Here is a 14511-nt window from a genome sequence, read left to right as displayed (position 1 = left end):
ACTGATTTAACTGCGACACAAGGAACAGGACGCCATCCTTAGAGAAGATAAGAAAGAGACAATGAGACAGTGAGACAACGCCCCCAGCTGAGCCCGGCTCTTCATACACACTCTTTCTCAGGACCTCTTGTATGCATCACCTCACTCACACTGATGGAAACCAACGCCTACTGGGAGGGGCCAAGGTGGATGGACATCCACGGCCTCCATCCAGGCGCCATAACGTACAAACGTGCCACGCCTGCATCTTTGACTTTGGCCAATGTGTAAAAAGGGGCGGACCCCCTATATTAAGTTTCACGCTGATGTGTTGAAGCGTGTCTCATGGTGAATCTCTGCGAGGTTCATGCATTAGCACCCAAGCTTGTTTTTGATAGCTGGGCTGAATGACTCTGTTGATAAATAAATCTATTGCTTTGATTTAACTATACGCCTCTGAGAGCTTCTGTTTCATTCTTAAACCTGCTCTAAGTGTGAAAGACAGCTACAACACTTTTTTTTCACAACAGGGTCTATATCTGTGATTGGTCATCTGTGGTTTACAATAGCTGGAATGATGTAGATCAAGCTTCATGTGATCAGGTTCTTCTTACTGCCTCCCCCAAACTACTGTCCTGTTGAGACAGACAGGACAAACAGAGAAAAAAAGTTGTACACAAATTGTGTTAATATATCCATACATAAAAATATATAGATACATACATACATACATACATACATACATACACATACTGTATATATATATCCAAGTCAATAGGTTATATGGATTGCTATCACTCTAAACAGTACGTTGCATATCCATCCATATTTATAATTTGCATTCCTTTAGTCTGCAGCGTGAAAGTGTTTATCGTTGCCATGGGTAACAGGTTTCAAGTGAAGTTAGCCCGCAATTAGCTTGTTGACAAAAACGAGTGGCCATACCATGATAATTCTGACTTTTTTTAATAAACTAATTACAACTACCAACAGTCATGCCTTCAATGACCTTAATGTATTGTCATATAATGTCAAATAACGAAAAAATAAAGGCTAAACTACGGCGGAATCCGCTCCGAAATGCTGGCAGCTGCCACAAGATGCTAGTGGCAGCTGTCACATACAGTGGCAATCACTTCCTGTTGCAGGCTCAGCTGCCACGGAAAGTCGTGGCAGCTGAGCTTGCAACCGGAAGTGCCTGTACTAGCTGCCGCTGCCACGATTTGAGCTTGCCCTTTCTCAGGTAACATGTTTCGTTTATTAACCAATGAGGAGAAAATCTGTTTAGATAATGCAAAGATGCCACATCCTCTGTGCTCCTGTCAAGGGGAGCTAAAGGTTTCCCTTTAGAACATCTGGATCATGCACTCCCTGGACTTTCCAACACCAACCCACTTGACTAAAAGAGACGGAGAAACAGAGAGACAGATTAGAAAAGTTGACTAAACTGGAGAAGTCATAACAAACCATATTGCTATTTTTGATAAGTGCAACAGTGCCACCTAAAGGATATCATGCAGTTTCTGTATTTCTTCTATATTTTGATGTGGAGGCCTTCATGGGAAGTTGCTCTATTTTCTATTTGTTTGTGTGCTCTGCAAAGTAAAACTTGAAATATGTAAGTTTGTTATTTTGTGTCAAACGTACTGGGAACTCCAATGTGGTTCTCAATGAAGTGGATGTAGTTTTGTGCCTTGGCTGGGAGGTCGTTCCACTTCCTGGCTGCAGACGTGTCCGTCTTCCAACCGGGGAAGGTCTCGTACTCAACCTCCACTTTGTGCAAAACGTCCATGTTGGCTGTTATTGAAAGCAATACATGATTACCAATCTTTAAATGAAAGCAGAATGGGTTTATGATATTTATTCTACATATGGTTTCTTCTGTTAAATGACCTGGGAAATGGGGAATTCTTTTTCCATTGACTTTGTAGGCGACTCCGACTTTAATTTCATCCACCACGTCCAGAATGTCAAGTTTTGTCAAAGCGATGCTGTTGGACGGGTAACATGTCATCGGAGAACTGTTTAACGTGTGCCGTTAGTCATTCGTATAATGTGATTTTACGACGGTGCAGAAAAAAATGATGGCTTCCTTCATTATTGAAATGATCACGAAACACCTGATGATTTGCTTCAACTGTTCCAGCCACTCACCCGGTGAATCCATTAATCATATGAGCGTATCTCACGATGACAAGATCCAACCATCCGCAACGCCGCTTCCTTCCAGTGGTTACACCCACCTCACGACCCCTCGTCTGCAGCAGCTCTCCTATTGCCTACGGTAAACAAGGGGAACAACAGCCTTATTTGTTACTTTATTATTCATGAACTGAAATGATGTTAGGCATTCCATAATTCTACAGAAACCTAAAAATGTGCAATCACTACACGAGTTACAAACACAGCTGAGTACAATAAAACACCATATGGACTGGGGGGGAGGGGGGGGGGGGGATTAAGTTTAGTTTTTTTTTTAAGTATGTATTTTCAGCTCCCGTGACAGGTAACACAACCCAGCTCACACAATATCCTGAACCCGGACTCTGGCCCTAAATTTATCCCTGTGAACATGTGACCTGCATAAGAGGTAGAGCGTTTGAACCCGTGTCTCACAAAAGTTGACAGCTGCTCTCAGCCAGAGAGCTTCACCCCCCCTCCTCCTCCTCCTCCTCCTCCTCCTCCTCCTCCTCCACCAGCCCCGCTGCCTGTGTGTCAGCCCCACATGATCACATTCAAACTGTACGTGTCAAGCTCAATATCAGTGAGTTACATTACATGTCATGTGTCTCTTCTTCAGACAAATACGAAGGCCGTGAAAGCAAGCAGCGTGTGACAAGGTGCCAGTAATCTCACAGATTTCCTTCGATAACGTCAAGGTCTTACGTTGAGTTGTTCTGTGGGGAAGGCTCCGATTCCCACTCTGGTAGTGTAGGCCTTTGATACTCCAAAAACATCGCCGATATTCAGCGGAGGGATGCCAAGACCGGTGCACGCCCCGCCCACAGTGCAGTTTGATGATGTCACAAAAGGGTATGTGCCTTTCGAGAAAAAATGTATTGGGTTATGACTGCCTCCCAGATCAACAAAAAAAAAACACATATGCATTCATATTGTAAATCAAAATACCAAAGTCAATGTCAAGGAGAGCAGCATTGGCCCCTTCCACCAAAATCTTCTTTGGAGATCCATGAAGAGCTTCGTACATGTAATAGACCCCGTCTCTCACCATCGGTCGCAATCTCTCACAGTATTCCTGCACAAAACAAGGAAAACAAAAACATGATCAGTTGATGTTGGGATTGACCCTAAGTCATCACTTTCGCAACAGTCGGTTTACCTTGAGTTTTTTCAATTGGTCCTCAACGTCAACGGTTAAGGTTGGGTACATGGCCTGATACTGGCGGACAAGATTCTTGAATCTGAAAGAAAAGGAAATCGCGAATCATGCCGCAACTGTTCAGCGCAGCATTAGTCTTGATGTTTGGCATATTAATACGGTCCCTACCTCATAGAGAAGTCCTTAAAGTCACCCAGGAGGTCGCATACACGCAGGCCGGTGCGAGCTGCTTTGCTGGAGTATGCGGGTCCGATGCCTTTCTTGGTTGTTCCAATGCTGAAACACAAGCCAAAGAGAGGGACGTAAAACAAGTAGATTTGTGCTGACTGTAGTGTAAAATACTAGCAGGTCTGTCCTCCGCTATCCTTACTTCTTTCCTTCTTGTGCTTGCCTCTCAGTCTCCTGTAAACCATCGACTACCTGGTGGAAATCAAACACTGCGGAGAGACAGCAAACAAAACCTTAAAAATGGATCGATTGATTGATGATTTATTCAGGCTGTACTTGTTTAAATAAAGTAAACCACTCTAAGCAATATCATACAATGTACATACCAAGGTGAGCTCTGTCTGAGACAATGAGTCTCTTCTCCCAGCCTTTCAGACCTGGTTAAAGAATAGAAAGGACATCTATGTGAGTATACACAAATCCTAATTTACACTTGTGCATTATGTGTAAAGGGCATTCTTTCTCTTCAAATACCTTTCTTTTCATTTTTATCGCCTTCTTCAAACAGGCCAGGTAGATGTATGACCACTCCATTGCCTACAAGAGCAGAGGAAGAGGAATATGTAATATTCTTAACCATGCTGTCTCAACACAGATGAATATTTAAGCCATTACCGATGAGGGAGATGCTCTTGGAGTTGATGATTCCACTGGGGAGAAGGTGGAAGTCATACTCCTTGCCGTCCACTACCACCGTGTGTCCTGCATTGTTGCCCCCCTGTAAATCCAAGCAGGGCACATATTGTGATGTGATAGTTCACACTGTCTTGTTTTAATGACGATATGATCAAATACAGTATGACGGTAACACCCAAGACCACCCAAAAAAACATCCAGCCACATGCACACGTCTCATTATAGTTTCGAGAGAAGGTGATAATTCACTGAGCTTCTCAAGCACCTATTTGAACAGACTTGGCTGGTGCTGGTGGATCCACTCTGTCCGGCCTGGCTAAGTCCTGGCCTTCTCACATATCAAGCCTCCCTGAGAATGTGACCTCTCTCTAGCCCGGTGTGTGGGGCTCTCAAGCCTCCAGAACACAGGGTGCTAGTCCTGTCAGCGGAGAGAGTACAAAACAGCAACTGTTGGCAGTTTTCACTGTGTGACTCCGTTGCTGGAGTGACCTCTGATATCTGACCAGAGGGTTATGTGTCCTGCGTGAGTGAATAGCAACTGACCTATGTGGAGTTTTTTTATTAATTCAATGCATCTCAAATTCAACATCTGTGTGATCAGCTGAATGAGTCAGGTTTAGAGGTGAACGCAAGAATTAAGCGAATAGTCAGGTTAGCAGATTGTACTTGCCTGTTCCTAAAATGATCAGTAAAGATATTTGGAGTCTGTAAAATGATTTGAAATTTGTTTAACGGCCACAATTCTCCCATTCCATCACTTAAACCCTGTGCAGTTATGAAACCACAGTGCATTCGCGACACGGTTAACTGCAATGGACAAAAAAGCTCAAACAAAAGTGTTTTCACTGTGAGCACCTGTTGCGTTTTAACAGGCTGCACAGTTTGTGCCAGATTTCATCATTAAGTCGGAGAAAAAAACCCGGCATTCAGCAATATTAGCAAGACACGGCCCTGTGAATGCTCGTCTGAAATCACGAATCCAAAACATCTACCTGACATCTGCAGACAACGTCAGCGTCAGTCGCCAACAAATCGACAACTTTCCCTTTGCCCTCGTCTCCCCATTGCGCGCCGAGCACCACCGCCACTTTGTTCCCAATGTCGTTGCGCGATCGCTTCTGTCCGGTCGCGGAGGGTTGAGTGATGCTTTTGTGGTCTTTCGCAGACCAGGTGAGCGACATGATTGCGGTGGCTTGAGCCTGCCGGTCTCAAGAAGACTAAGCCGTCTCCGAGAGTGGCATTGCCATATCTGTAACTTCATAGCCGATGATGTCAGAGCCAGACGCACAAGTGCGTAGCTGTGTTCGGGCAACTTGTCTCCAGGGCTGTTAGAGAAACTAGAAAATAGCCTCACTGGGATGATTGATGTTATATTCACCACGTCAAAGCCCTTGGTATTGTATGCAGCCTGCATAATAAAGCTTTTCAAATGCGTTTGCCACATTACCACCATCTGCGTGAGTCGGTTGCTTAAAAAACAGACAGCAGAACACTAAATTCACTTTTATTAAAATATTTTTAACATTAAAAGTTAAAATCCATTAAATTATGTTCTTATATTGCCCTGTTACAGACAATCAGGGTAATATATAAAGAAATAAACAGCAGTTTTGTTTTGACTGCTTCTCTTGTTCAACAGTCTCTGCTAAACGGCTTATTTTAGTGCTAGTTTCACCTTTCCCATCTCCCATTAAAGTGCCTTCACTGCTCCGTGTCACATTGTCCGTATTAGGTGAAGGACTTTCCTTGATCTGAACATTAACGCTAATGTCCGCTGGCTCCTCAGATACCACGCTGGAAGTGCCATCGAACACAGCTAGGCAGTCGAAATCTGAGAGGGAAGATGAGCTGAGGACGCTCGTCTCAGTTAAATCCAATGAAAAGTCATTTGTGGGGAGGCATGGCTGACGGTCCGCTTTAATCTGAGGCTCAGGTTGTGTCGTTTCTGGTGAAGATACTAGAGGCTTCTCTGGGTGTCGTCCCTCCTGCAGCGAAGCAGGTTTTTCCAGGGGTGCCTGCATCGTCGTCGTGGCTGGCACTCCTGGGAGTGACTTGGGAGGTAGAGCTGGTCCGTCCTGCACTGCTCTCTGCGGTGCGTCTTCTGATGGGCTGATGAAGCCGTTCGTTTCTCCTGTGCTGGCCTGCTGGTGACCCTCTGTCTGCGGTGTGGTGGGAGATGAACCGGCTGCTAAGTCTCTGGCTTCTTCGTTTGCAGACTTGACACTTGATCCTGAGGGTGAGAAGTAGGTAGTGTTGATGGTAAGACCATTATTATCTTTGAAACGGATTGATATTTTACAGCGAGCCAAGCTGCATTAAAAGGAAAATGCTCTCTATGCAAATATAGCTTGTCAAAGCAACCAAGCGATGGCGCTAGCTTAAGGTGGCAGTGGTGTTTATGCACAAATAAAATAGATAAAGCAGCAAAGCTGTGTTGCAGTTAAGTGGCTCAGGAGTAGAGGAACTGCGGCTGGAGGCCACAGTTTCTTGTCCTTACCAGATGGTAACAGAGAGGTAAAAAGAGGGCTTTAAAACACACGCCATTCAAATGACATCTTTGTTCAGAATTTCTAGGGCACAGTAAACAAAAAGGAGGGCTTTTCACAACTTACTTATTTTTCCGTTCTCTCCCTTCTGTCTCTTGGACTCTTCCTCTGCCAGATGCCTCTTCCTCTTCTCAGCCTTGGCTGCCAGCTCTCTTCTAGTTTTGTTTTCCTATTATCATAAAAGTAAAGATGTCACAGGCAAGTACAAAATGTACGTGCCGATTTGTTTTTGTATCACTTCGGAAGAGCTATAGCAACATTTTCCTGTTTTTCCACAGTACCCATGTTCATTTGAAAATACACACGTTCTGAAGTTGTAGGTTTAAAACTAGACAACATAAAGACGGTTATTATACGACTTTCCCTGCGATTGTGCAGTCGTAGTATTTTATACACCAACGTAAACAAAGTATCCTCCCCGACCTTCAGTGCTTTGATGAAAAATCCTCGGAAGGTCCTGATGGTTCCGAAGAGTTCCTCAAGCGACAGCTGATTGACATCTTCACACAAGTAAACAGCCAGCTCACTCTTCTTCTCCTCTACTGCAGTGAGCCTTTCACCTACAGCCTGACATGCCACCAGATTTTCCTGCAGCAGAGAAAGTGGAGGGATTCGGATTATTATTAATTGAGTAATCACACATTGGCTCCATTTGTGGGCAAAGCAGAGACTATCGCGTTACCTCAAGCACTTTTTCATATTGCGCCTTCACGTCTTCGACAGAGCCGGAGACCTTCTTGGCCGCCTCATTCAGTCGTTTTAGTAAGGCACTGACTTCCGACTGAACAGAGTCCACATTAACTCTGAGGACAAAGTGTAAAACTATTTCTTGTAAGATTGTTACAATTCCACAGAGAAGCAATTAAAAAAAAAGAAACGAAAAACATGAGCAAAAGTAGAAGTGAAAGGCTTCTATACCCTGCTGCTTTTTCACAGATCTCGAGATCATCTGGCAGCGCCAACAGCTCTGGGTGGTTCGCGTCGGCTTCCTTTGCAAAACAAGTCACGCAGTGGGTTGTTAAGTAATTAAACAGGTTCATAACAGAGAGAGGGGGAAAACAAATAAAGTTTTGGCTGCTGTGAGCCACTTTGTTTACCTCCAGCATGTGATGAAGCAGCGTGATGCGGCTCTTGTTGGCCTTGGTCTCTGTGAGCTTCAGCAGAGAGCTGATCTTGAAACCCTCGGCGTTGCCTGTGTGACTTCCCTAGAAGTAGACCGCTGATTAAAAATGCAAGCTCTGTCTAAATGTCAGCGTACAGCAAAATATACATGAGATAGAAGAGGTTCTTACATAGTTGAGAAAATTCCCAACGTCAAGGATGAGCCTGCAGAAAATGGGCATGAGCGTGCTCGCCCTGAGAGCTGAGAGATTTGTTACATGGCGTTAATTTGAGATGTATATACATATAGATAGATAGATAGATATATTGTAGAGAAAGAATGACAACTGCATGCATACGAATATAGCTGAAAGCCTAGGGCTTCCTTACACTGGCAGGCCTCCTCCACCAGCTTGACTTTAGGTTTGATCATATCCAACACTGATGAAGTCTCCTCGCACAGCAACATGCAGTCAATTCTCAGCTGATAACTGGAGAAACAAGCCAGAAAGCAAAGTAAATAAGAAGGCCAGTGTGAGCGTATAAAATACGCAGCAAGCACATACTGTGAAAAACAGAATTAGATTAAAAAAAATAAAAATATTACCATGGCACAGTGAGAAGGGAGGTGTAGAAGCGGTCAACATTTGCCAACTTTTCTTTCTCTCCTTGGAAGGACTTCAAATTTTCAATCTACATGAAAGCACCAGACAGTGACTCAGACATTCGCCATTTCAAAGTGTGCCCTTAATGATAGATACATCGGCAAAGAAATCTCTCGAGAACAGTTACAAACCTCATGCTTCTCTGGTAGGAGCTTAATGAGCTGCTTCAGCGCCTCTACATCCAACCTCGTACGGTCCCCAGTCTGAATCATGGCCACAAAGTCCTCATTTTTGCTGGAAAGAGAAAAAAAACTTGGAAAAAACATATAAAAAGAAAAAAAAAAAATCTAAATAATTTGCGACTTCTTACCATTTTAACTGCTTCAGGAATATGTTCAAATTCAAGTTTTTCTTTGGATCAATGAATGTTATCTATAGAATAAAAAGAGACATACTGATGACTCAGCTTTGATAATCAGATGCCTTTGTTCAGAGTACTACAGCGCTGAGGAGCAGCGCCGAGTGTTGACCAAGCACACCTCTTTAGGCGCCTTCTTGACAGGAGCAGCTGCCCCCTTGTCTTTGTCCTCGGTCACCGGGAAACTGAACAGCTGCTCGATGCTGCCGTAGTCCGGCTCCCGAGGAGGAGGCTCCGTCTGAACCGAGGACCACATGGATTGACCATCTGTGTGAGTGCAGGAAGAGAGGAACCCGTCATGAGCTCATGTGGCTCCATTTTGTGTCAACATCCTGCCATGGCTGAAATTCATTTTTTACAGTTTTTTCAAAACTCTGGTTAATCCTCCGCAACACCCACCCAAATTTGGAAGACTGGTTCTGGGTATATTAATGTTCCATCCCCATCAACTATTCTCTACACAGAGGCCTTCTGCCAATGTCTCCACTCACATTTCTTGACAGATAGGAGGCAAAAAAGTGATTTAGCATATTGATGATTCTCTTCAAATTAGATTGAGCCAGGGTTGACTGCAGTTATTCAAAAATGACAGATTGCAGTTAAAGAATGATTAATCCACTCACCAGTAACAGTGCGCAGTTTCTGCCAGTTGAGCTTTTTCATCCTCAGGGTGGGGCATCGGCTTGCCTTTGTCGGTGCAGCGTACCCGAGAGCCTGGCTACTCTGAGCCCCAATCATGCCTGGGAGAGGAGGTGGTGGAGCTGGCATGCCAGGTAAGGGAGGTGGTGGCGGTGGTCCACCACCCATCCCCGATAGGGGCGGAGGTGGGGGTGGCATGCCTGGACCGCCGAATAGTGGTGGTGGTGGTGGTATTCCGGGCAAGGGGGGAGGTGGTGGTGGTCCACCAAACCCTCCAGGTAGCGGAGGTGGTGGGGGTGGAGGTGGAGGGGGCGGAGGTGAGCACTGGTTAGAAGGTTGGAGCCTCATCATACCAGGGGGTGGAGGAGGAGGTGGAGGAGGAGGAGGAGGTGGAGGTGGTGGAGGGGAAGCACACTTCTGAGAGGATGTGGTGCTTTTGTCAGACTTCTCTTCATCCTGATGATGCAGATCGGTCTGCACGGCCATATCCACTCTCACAAGCTGCCTGTCATGACAACCTCCACAGCTCTTGACTTTGGAGGACATCAGCCGCTGCATGATAATCTCACCGGACTCCATCTGAGCTGAAGCACAAATCCAAACAAACATCAACCCCATTTCACACTCCTCTCACTAAAACAAAATATTTCAGCCATCCTGTCAACAGCTGCCTCCATTTCATTGCGACGATCGTTTTTCCTGGATAATCACGCCCCTTCACACATGAATCACAGAGCAGGCTTTTAGCTACCCATTAGCTTCTCCGGAGACTTGACCGAAAGTGAAAGTATTGCTGCCTCAGTGCTGACTCACAGTCCTGGGCCAGCAGCGTGGCTCTGTTAGTTATGGCCTCCAGAGCCAGCCAGATATCAGAGCGGCCCGGCTCCAGCGCCAACAACGTCTGCAGGATGGACAGCAGCTGGAGAGAGGCTGGAGAGCTGCTCACCTGCACACAAATATGCACAAATTAAGTGGGTTTGTCACGTTTGCATACCAAAGTCTAATAATGTGTGCCAGCACCACAACAACTTAAAACTGTTCTAATCAGAGAGACGACTTTTCTTTACTATAACAAAACATTCCGTCTCCCATTCATTGGACTATCTTAGTTCTTACAGGTTGATGATGAAGCCAAACAGTGAGCTCTCACACCTTGTTGAAGAGCGTAGTGAAAACTTCCAAGTGATCACTCATGTCAATGCCCCCAGAGACCCGCAGCAGCTCCTCCTCATCTTCAGCCATTGCCTCTTCAAAAGCTTCACACTGAATAATCAAGTCTTCATCCTCCTGCTCCCTGCACACAGGCATATGTCAGTTTTGGGCAAATTGGCAGAAAGTCACAGGTGAGCAACCACACAAGAGGCGTGGCCATAGAAATTTCTTGATTGGTTAAAGGTGGTGGGTGGGGGAGTAGACCATAGGATTTAGGTGGAAACAGTGAAGAAAAGGTTACCCTGAAACTGCACACTCCGGTACAGTAGGTGGCGGTATGCACCAATCAAATTTAAAGAAGAAGAAGAAGAAGAAGGTGGTGGGTGGCAGTTTAATGTTTTTTATATAGCTGCTGCATCTATGACACATTTGTCAAACTATCTTGACGGTGGTGATCTTCAGGCAGATGTAGCTCAGTGCTTACACCTCTTAAAAACTCCTGCTTTCAGTCCAAGGTTAACTCTGTTTTTGTCCAGTATATGCTGGGAGAGACTCCACATAAAAAAAAGAGTAACCCACTACAGAAAAATGGATGGAGGGATGGCTGGATAGGGCGTTTCACTCATAATACAGCATTAAAAATCACATTAGGTCAGTGTGATTTAATCAGTGTAAGAGTGATGACATGTTCTCTGAACTGAAATCGTTGATAGTCACTGTTATTGGTGTAAAATGCATGAATACACAACGCTTTATACATTTGAGGTTTGCTCGGTTCTCAGGCGCTTTGTGAGTGAGAATGAGGCCAATAAACCTATTCTTAGACAGCGCCGGTGACAGACAGACACATCTGTAACAGAGCTCCTGCTGATGGCCCGCTTTCCCCTCTGCATTCACATTCAGCCCAGAGAGGAGACACTGTTGGGACTCATGATGGGACTCTAGACTCCCAATTAATTGTTAAGTAGCAGCTGAATGGAGAACCTACCGATAAACTGCTTTCTCATCTTATCTCTCTGCCTGAGGTCATCTCTCCCGAAGATGAGGACGTTGACGACACTGAGGAGCGTCACCATGTAAGGGACGTTATCTGTGGCCTGCAGCTCATTCATGATCACACTGAAGCGATACTGCTGCGTCTTCACTCCCTGAAGGGGAAATCAAAAGTCAGTGTAAGTCATCAACATCATTGAGGAACAGTGTGAATCCACGGGATCATAATGCTTGTGCACGCAACACACCACTAGAGGGCATCGTTAAGGTACTTCATGAATGAACTTCATCATTTAGAGCGCAGCATCAATCCCACAACAGCTTAACGTTTTTGAGAAAATAAAGATAATAAAGTTAAAACTATGACTTCTACATCTTCTTGCCTTGTAGTGGTCCAGGGCATCCAGTGCCAGCCGATGTCCGTCTGCAGAGAACACGCTGAGGGCAGCGAGTAGCTCAAACACCTGCTTCTTCACCATGGTGTTGGAAGTGTCCAAAGCTGCGGAGCATCGTGATCACACACATCAGTACAGGTCGGGCTCTCATAGTTTCCATCAGTTTCTCTTAAAGGAAAAAGAACCCCCTCTATCTCTGCTCATCCCCCCTTGTGTGCGGACTCAAGCCAAATGCTGTATTTAACAACTCCTCTTGAACTTTGCCCTGTGATGATGTTGTGTTGTACTGCAGATAAACATGTGTTTGTGTGCGTGTGTGTGTGTGTGTGTGTGTATCTGAAGGTGGGGAAATCCAATATTCATGACTTACTGTGATACTACATTTTTAGGAATGTCCTGAAGCAACCCTTACTGAATCATTTCTGTACATAACGCTGAGTACAAGGTCGGAAAATTCAGCTCTGCACAGTGAGTCACGTAGAGTTATGACCTATTTAATTCCAACTTTTACATAATATATAGAAAAAAAAACATTCAGGTCCTTAAACATGGCTTTTTTTGGAATAAACAGGTTGTTTTAAACATCTTGACCAAATGACCCAGTATATATTTTCTGAAGCAGCTAAGCCACCATTTTCCATGTGTAGGCTACTTTGAGACATAATCAAATGAACACTAGATGGAAAGATGAGTGCAGCAGATGTGATGATTTTTCCCAAAATAAAGGGTATGGTCAACCTTGGGAGAGCTTCCGAATGTATCCCTCGTTCTCTATAATGAAGTGGATCCCTGCAGAGGAGTTCATGACTGCCCTGACGCAGCTGACACAGGTGAGCTGCAGAAGGGCGTCGGCAATGCGAGAGCATCCCCGCCCCGAAAGCCGGTCCAGGGCCTCCAGGAGGAGATCCAGCCCACTCAGCTCCAGGAACTGGACCATCCACGGCTGGTCGCTGCCCTCCAGGCGACGCTTCAGCCCCGAGTAGTTGACCACAGTGGGGATTTGCAGCAGTCTGATGCACAGCTCTGGGTCAGCACTCTCCATGTTGGCCTCCAGCTGGGTATCTGAGTCCTGCGAGGAGCCGAGGTGACCCCTGACAGCCGCCCACTTCTTTTTCCCATCTGATTTCCCTGACATGTTGGCTGTGGAGGACAGAAGGGAAAACAATCACAGTTTTTTTTTTCAATGTGTGCAGATGACAAGAGACAATTTTCAGCTATAATTTTTCAGAAAATAATTCAGCTTGTTTTTGGACTGCGGATGCCGTCTGTTTGCAACGATATCGGAGGATGTTGTCCAACAGTGTTGTCATTGCTATCCAGGCGGAAGCAGGCCAAAATAAGGCCGTCGCAGAAAGGAAAGCAGAATAGGAAACGATAACGCCGCACTTTTGTAAATGATATGTCAGCAGTCCAGTCACCACCAGCTCTGCCAAACATTCCTATCTAATCCTGCTTAAAAAAAAAAAGGGAAGAGACTGGTTTGTCAAAACTCTCAGGCACACTTGTGATAAACTAAAACGTAGAGACAACTGTGCAGGAGACATTTTTACAAACATCACCAACATAATGTGACATTGACATGAATGCACTCATTGATCACCACAAGTGTCCTTTTTCTGGTATAACCTCAGGGCACAGTCCCCTCTTTTACCAGCCTGCCTCACCCACGAGCTTCTACTGCAGGGCATGTTACAAGTACAGACACGTTCCCACAATCTGATCAAATCAACACGTGTCAGAGCTCGGGCCAAACATGGGGAAAAAACGTTCTCCAAAAGTCGAAACTACTTTCTCTCAGTGTGCTGGAGTTGTTATATTAGGTGGTCCAGAATAAAAGAACAAGCGTGAGTGGTCCTTCTGTCTCCTGCTGTTGATTTCACACTTGGCAAAATAAGATATACAGACGAGGAGTGAAGAGCATGTACAAACACAATGCTCTGTTTTAAGGTCATTCATAGAGACAATCTGGAAGGAATTATAGCTTTTACAAGTCTTCTATTTTACCATCTAGACCAGAGGTCTTCAGCAGGGGCTCCGCGAAATGTTTGGTTGATTAGACAATTTTAAAAAAAGATTTTTTTTTCTTTTTTCTAAACATGAATGTGTCCATTAATTTAATAGTTCAGTTTTGTATGCATGAGAACAGGTATGTTTATGCATGGCAGTGGCACTAATAGGCCATCACTCATTTTTCGTTTCCACATTGATGTTTAAAATAAACACGTCTGTTTGAGTAGCGTGTGTGCATGAGTATCATGCAATTGACAGACGATGTTGATATTGGCATTGGTATCAGCTGACAGGGTGTGTTTATATATGTCAATGGCACGGCCTCCCTACTCACTGTACCTTGCACATGTTTAAAATATCATGAATATATGAACCTGTGTATTATTTGAATAGCTTCGTATTGAATGCACAATAAATAGGTATGTTTATACAGTGGCCCAGTTTAATATAAAACACAATTTTATACAAT

General features: G+C 44.8%; 1 protein-coding gene and 1 pseudogene across 3 annotated transcripts; both read right to left on the bottom strand.

Moving 5' to 3' along the window:
* Positions 1–508: 508 nt before the first annotated feature.
* On the bottom strand, positions 509–5383 carry LOC306784275 (adenylosuccinate synthetase isozyme 1 C). 2 transcript variants are annotated; one of them, XM_079278178.1, is made up of 13 exons: positions 5176–5383; positions 4163–4265; positions 4022–4084; positions 3874–3924; positions 3690–3756; positions 3488–3595; positions 3320–3401; positions 3109–3235; positions 2866–3020; positions 2134–2258; positions 1873–1970; positions 1627–1776; positions 509–614 (listed from the first exon to the last, which is right to left on the bottom strand). In XM_079278178.1, the coding sequence occupies exons 1-13, from the start codon at positions 5362–5364 to the stop codon at positions 607–609; spliced, it is 1326 nt and encodes a 441-aa protein (XP_079134304.1). In that variant the 5' UTR covers positions 5365–5383; the 3' UTR covers positions 509–606. The 2 variants fall into 2 exon arrangements, with proteins under 2 accessions (XP_079134304.1, XP_079134303.1); XM_079278177.1 differs by lacking the exon at positions 509–614 and adding an exon at positions 1221–1378.
* Positions 5384–5627: 244 nt separating this feature from the next.
* On the bottom strand, positions 5628–13167 carry LOC306785438 (inverted formin-2-like; annotated as a pseudogene). The gene is made up of 18 exons: positions 12771–13167; positions 12021–12136; positions 11599–11792; positions 10645–10786; positions 10306–10438; positions 9477–10076; positions 8975–9120; positions 8806–8867; positions 8627–8729; positions 8438–8523; positions 8221–8321; positions 8022–8092; positions 7827–7934; positions 7648–7718; positions 7412–7532; positions 7153–7317; positions 6796–6898; positions 5628–6413 (listed from the first exon to the last, which is right to left on the bottom strand). The product of its transcript is annotated as an inverted formin-2-like (transcript).
* Between the last annotated feature and the right edge of the window lie 1344 nt (positions 13168–14511).

Source organism: Melanostigma gelatinosum (assembly GCF_949748355.1).
Source record: "Melanostigma gelatinosum genome assembly, chromosome: 1".
In the NCBI taxonomy this organism is placed as follows: domain Eukaryota; kingdom Metazoa; phylum Chordata; class Actinopteri; order Perciformes; family Zoarcidae; genus Melanostigma; species Melanostigma gelatinosum.
This window is presented reverse-complemented; position numbering and strand designations above follow the sequence as displayed.

What these genes read in the sequence shown, in the direction of transcription:
- LOC306784275 (XM_079278177.1), bottom strand. Translation starts at nt 5,364, where the DNA reads ATGTCGCTCACCTGGTCTGCGAAAGACCACAAAAGCATCACTCAACCC. An exon ending in TTTAAGGACTTCTCTATGAG is followed by an intron (nt 3,402 to 3,487) that starts GTAGGGACCGTA and finishes CTTTTCTTTCAG; the next exon opens with ATTCAAGAATCTTGTCCGCC. An exon ending in TCCCCACAGAACAACTCAAC is followed by an intron (nt 2,259 to 2,865) that starts GTAAGACCTTGA and finishes TGTTTACCGTAG; the next exon opens with GCAATAGGAGAGCTGCTGCA.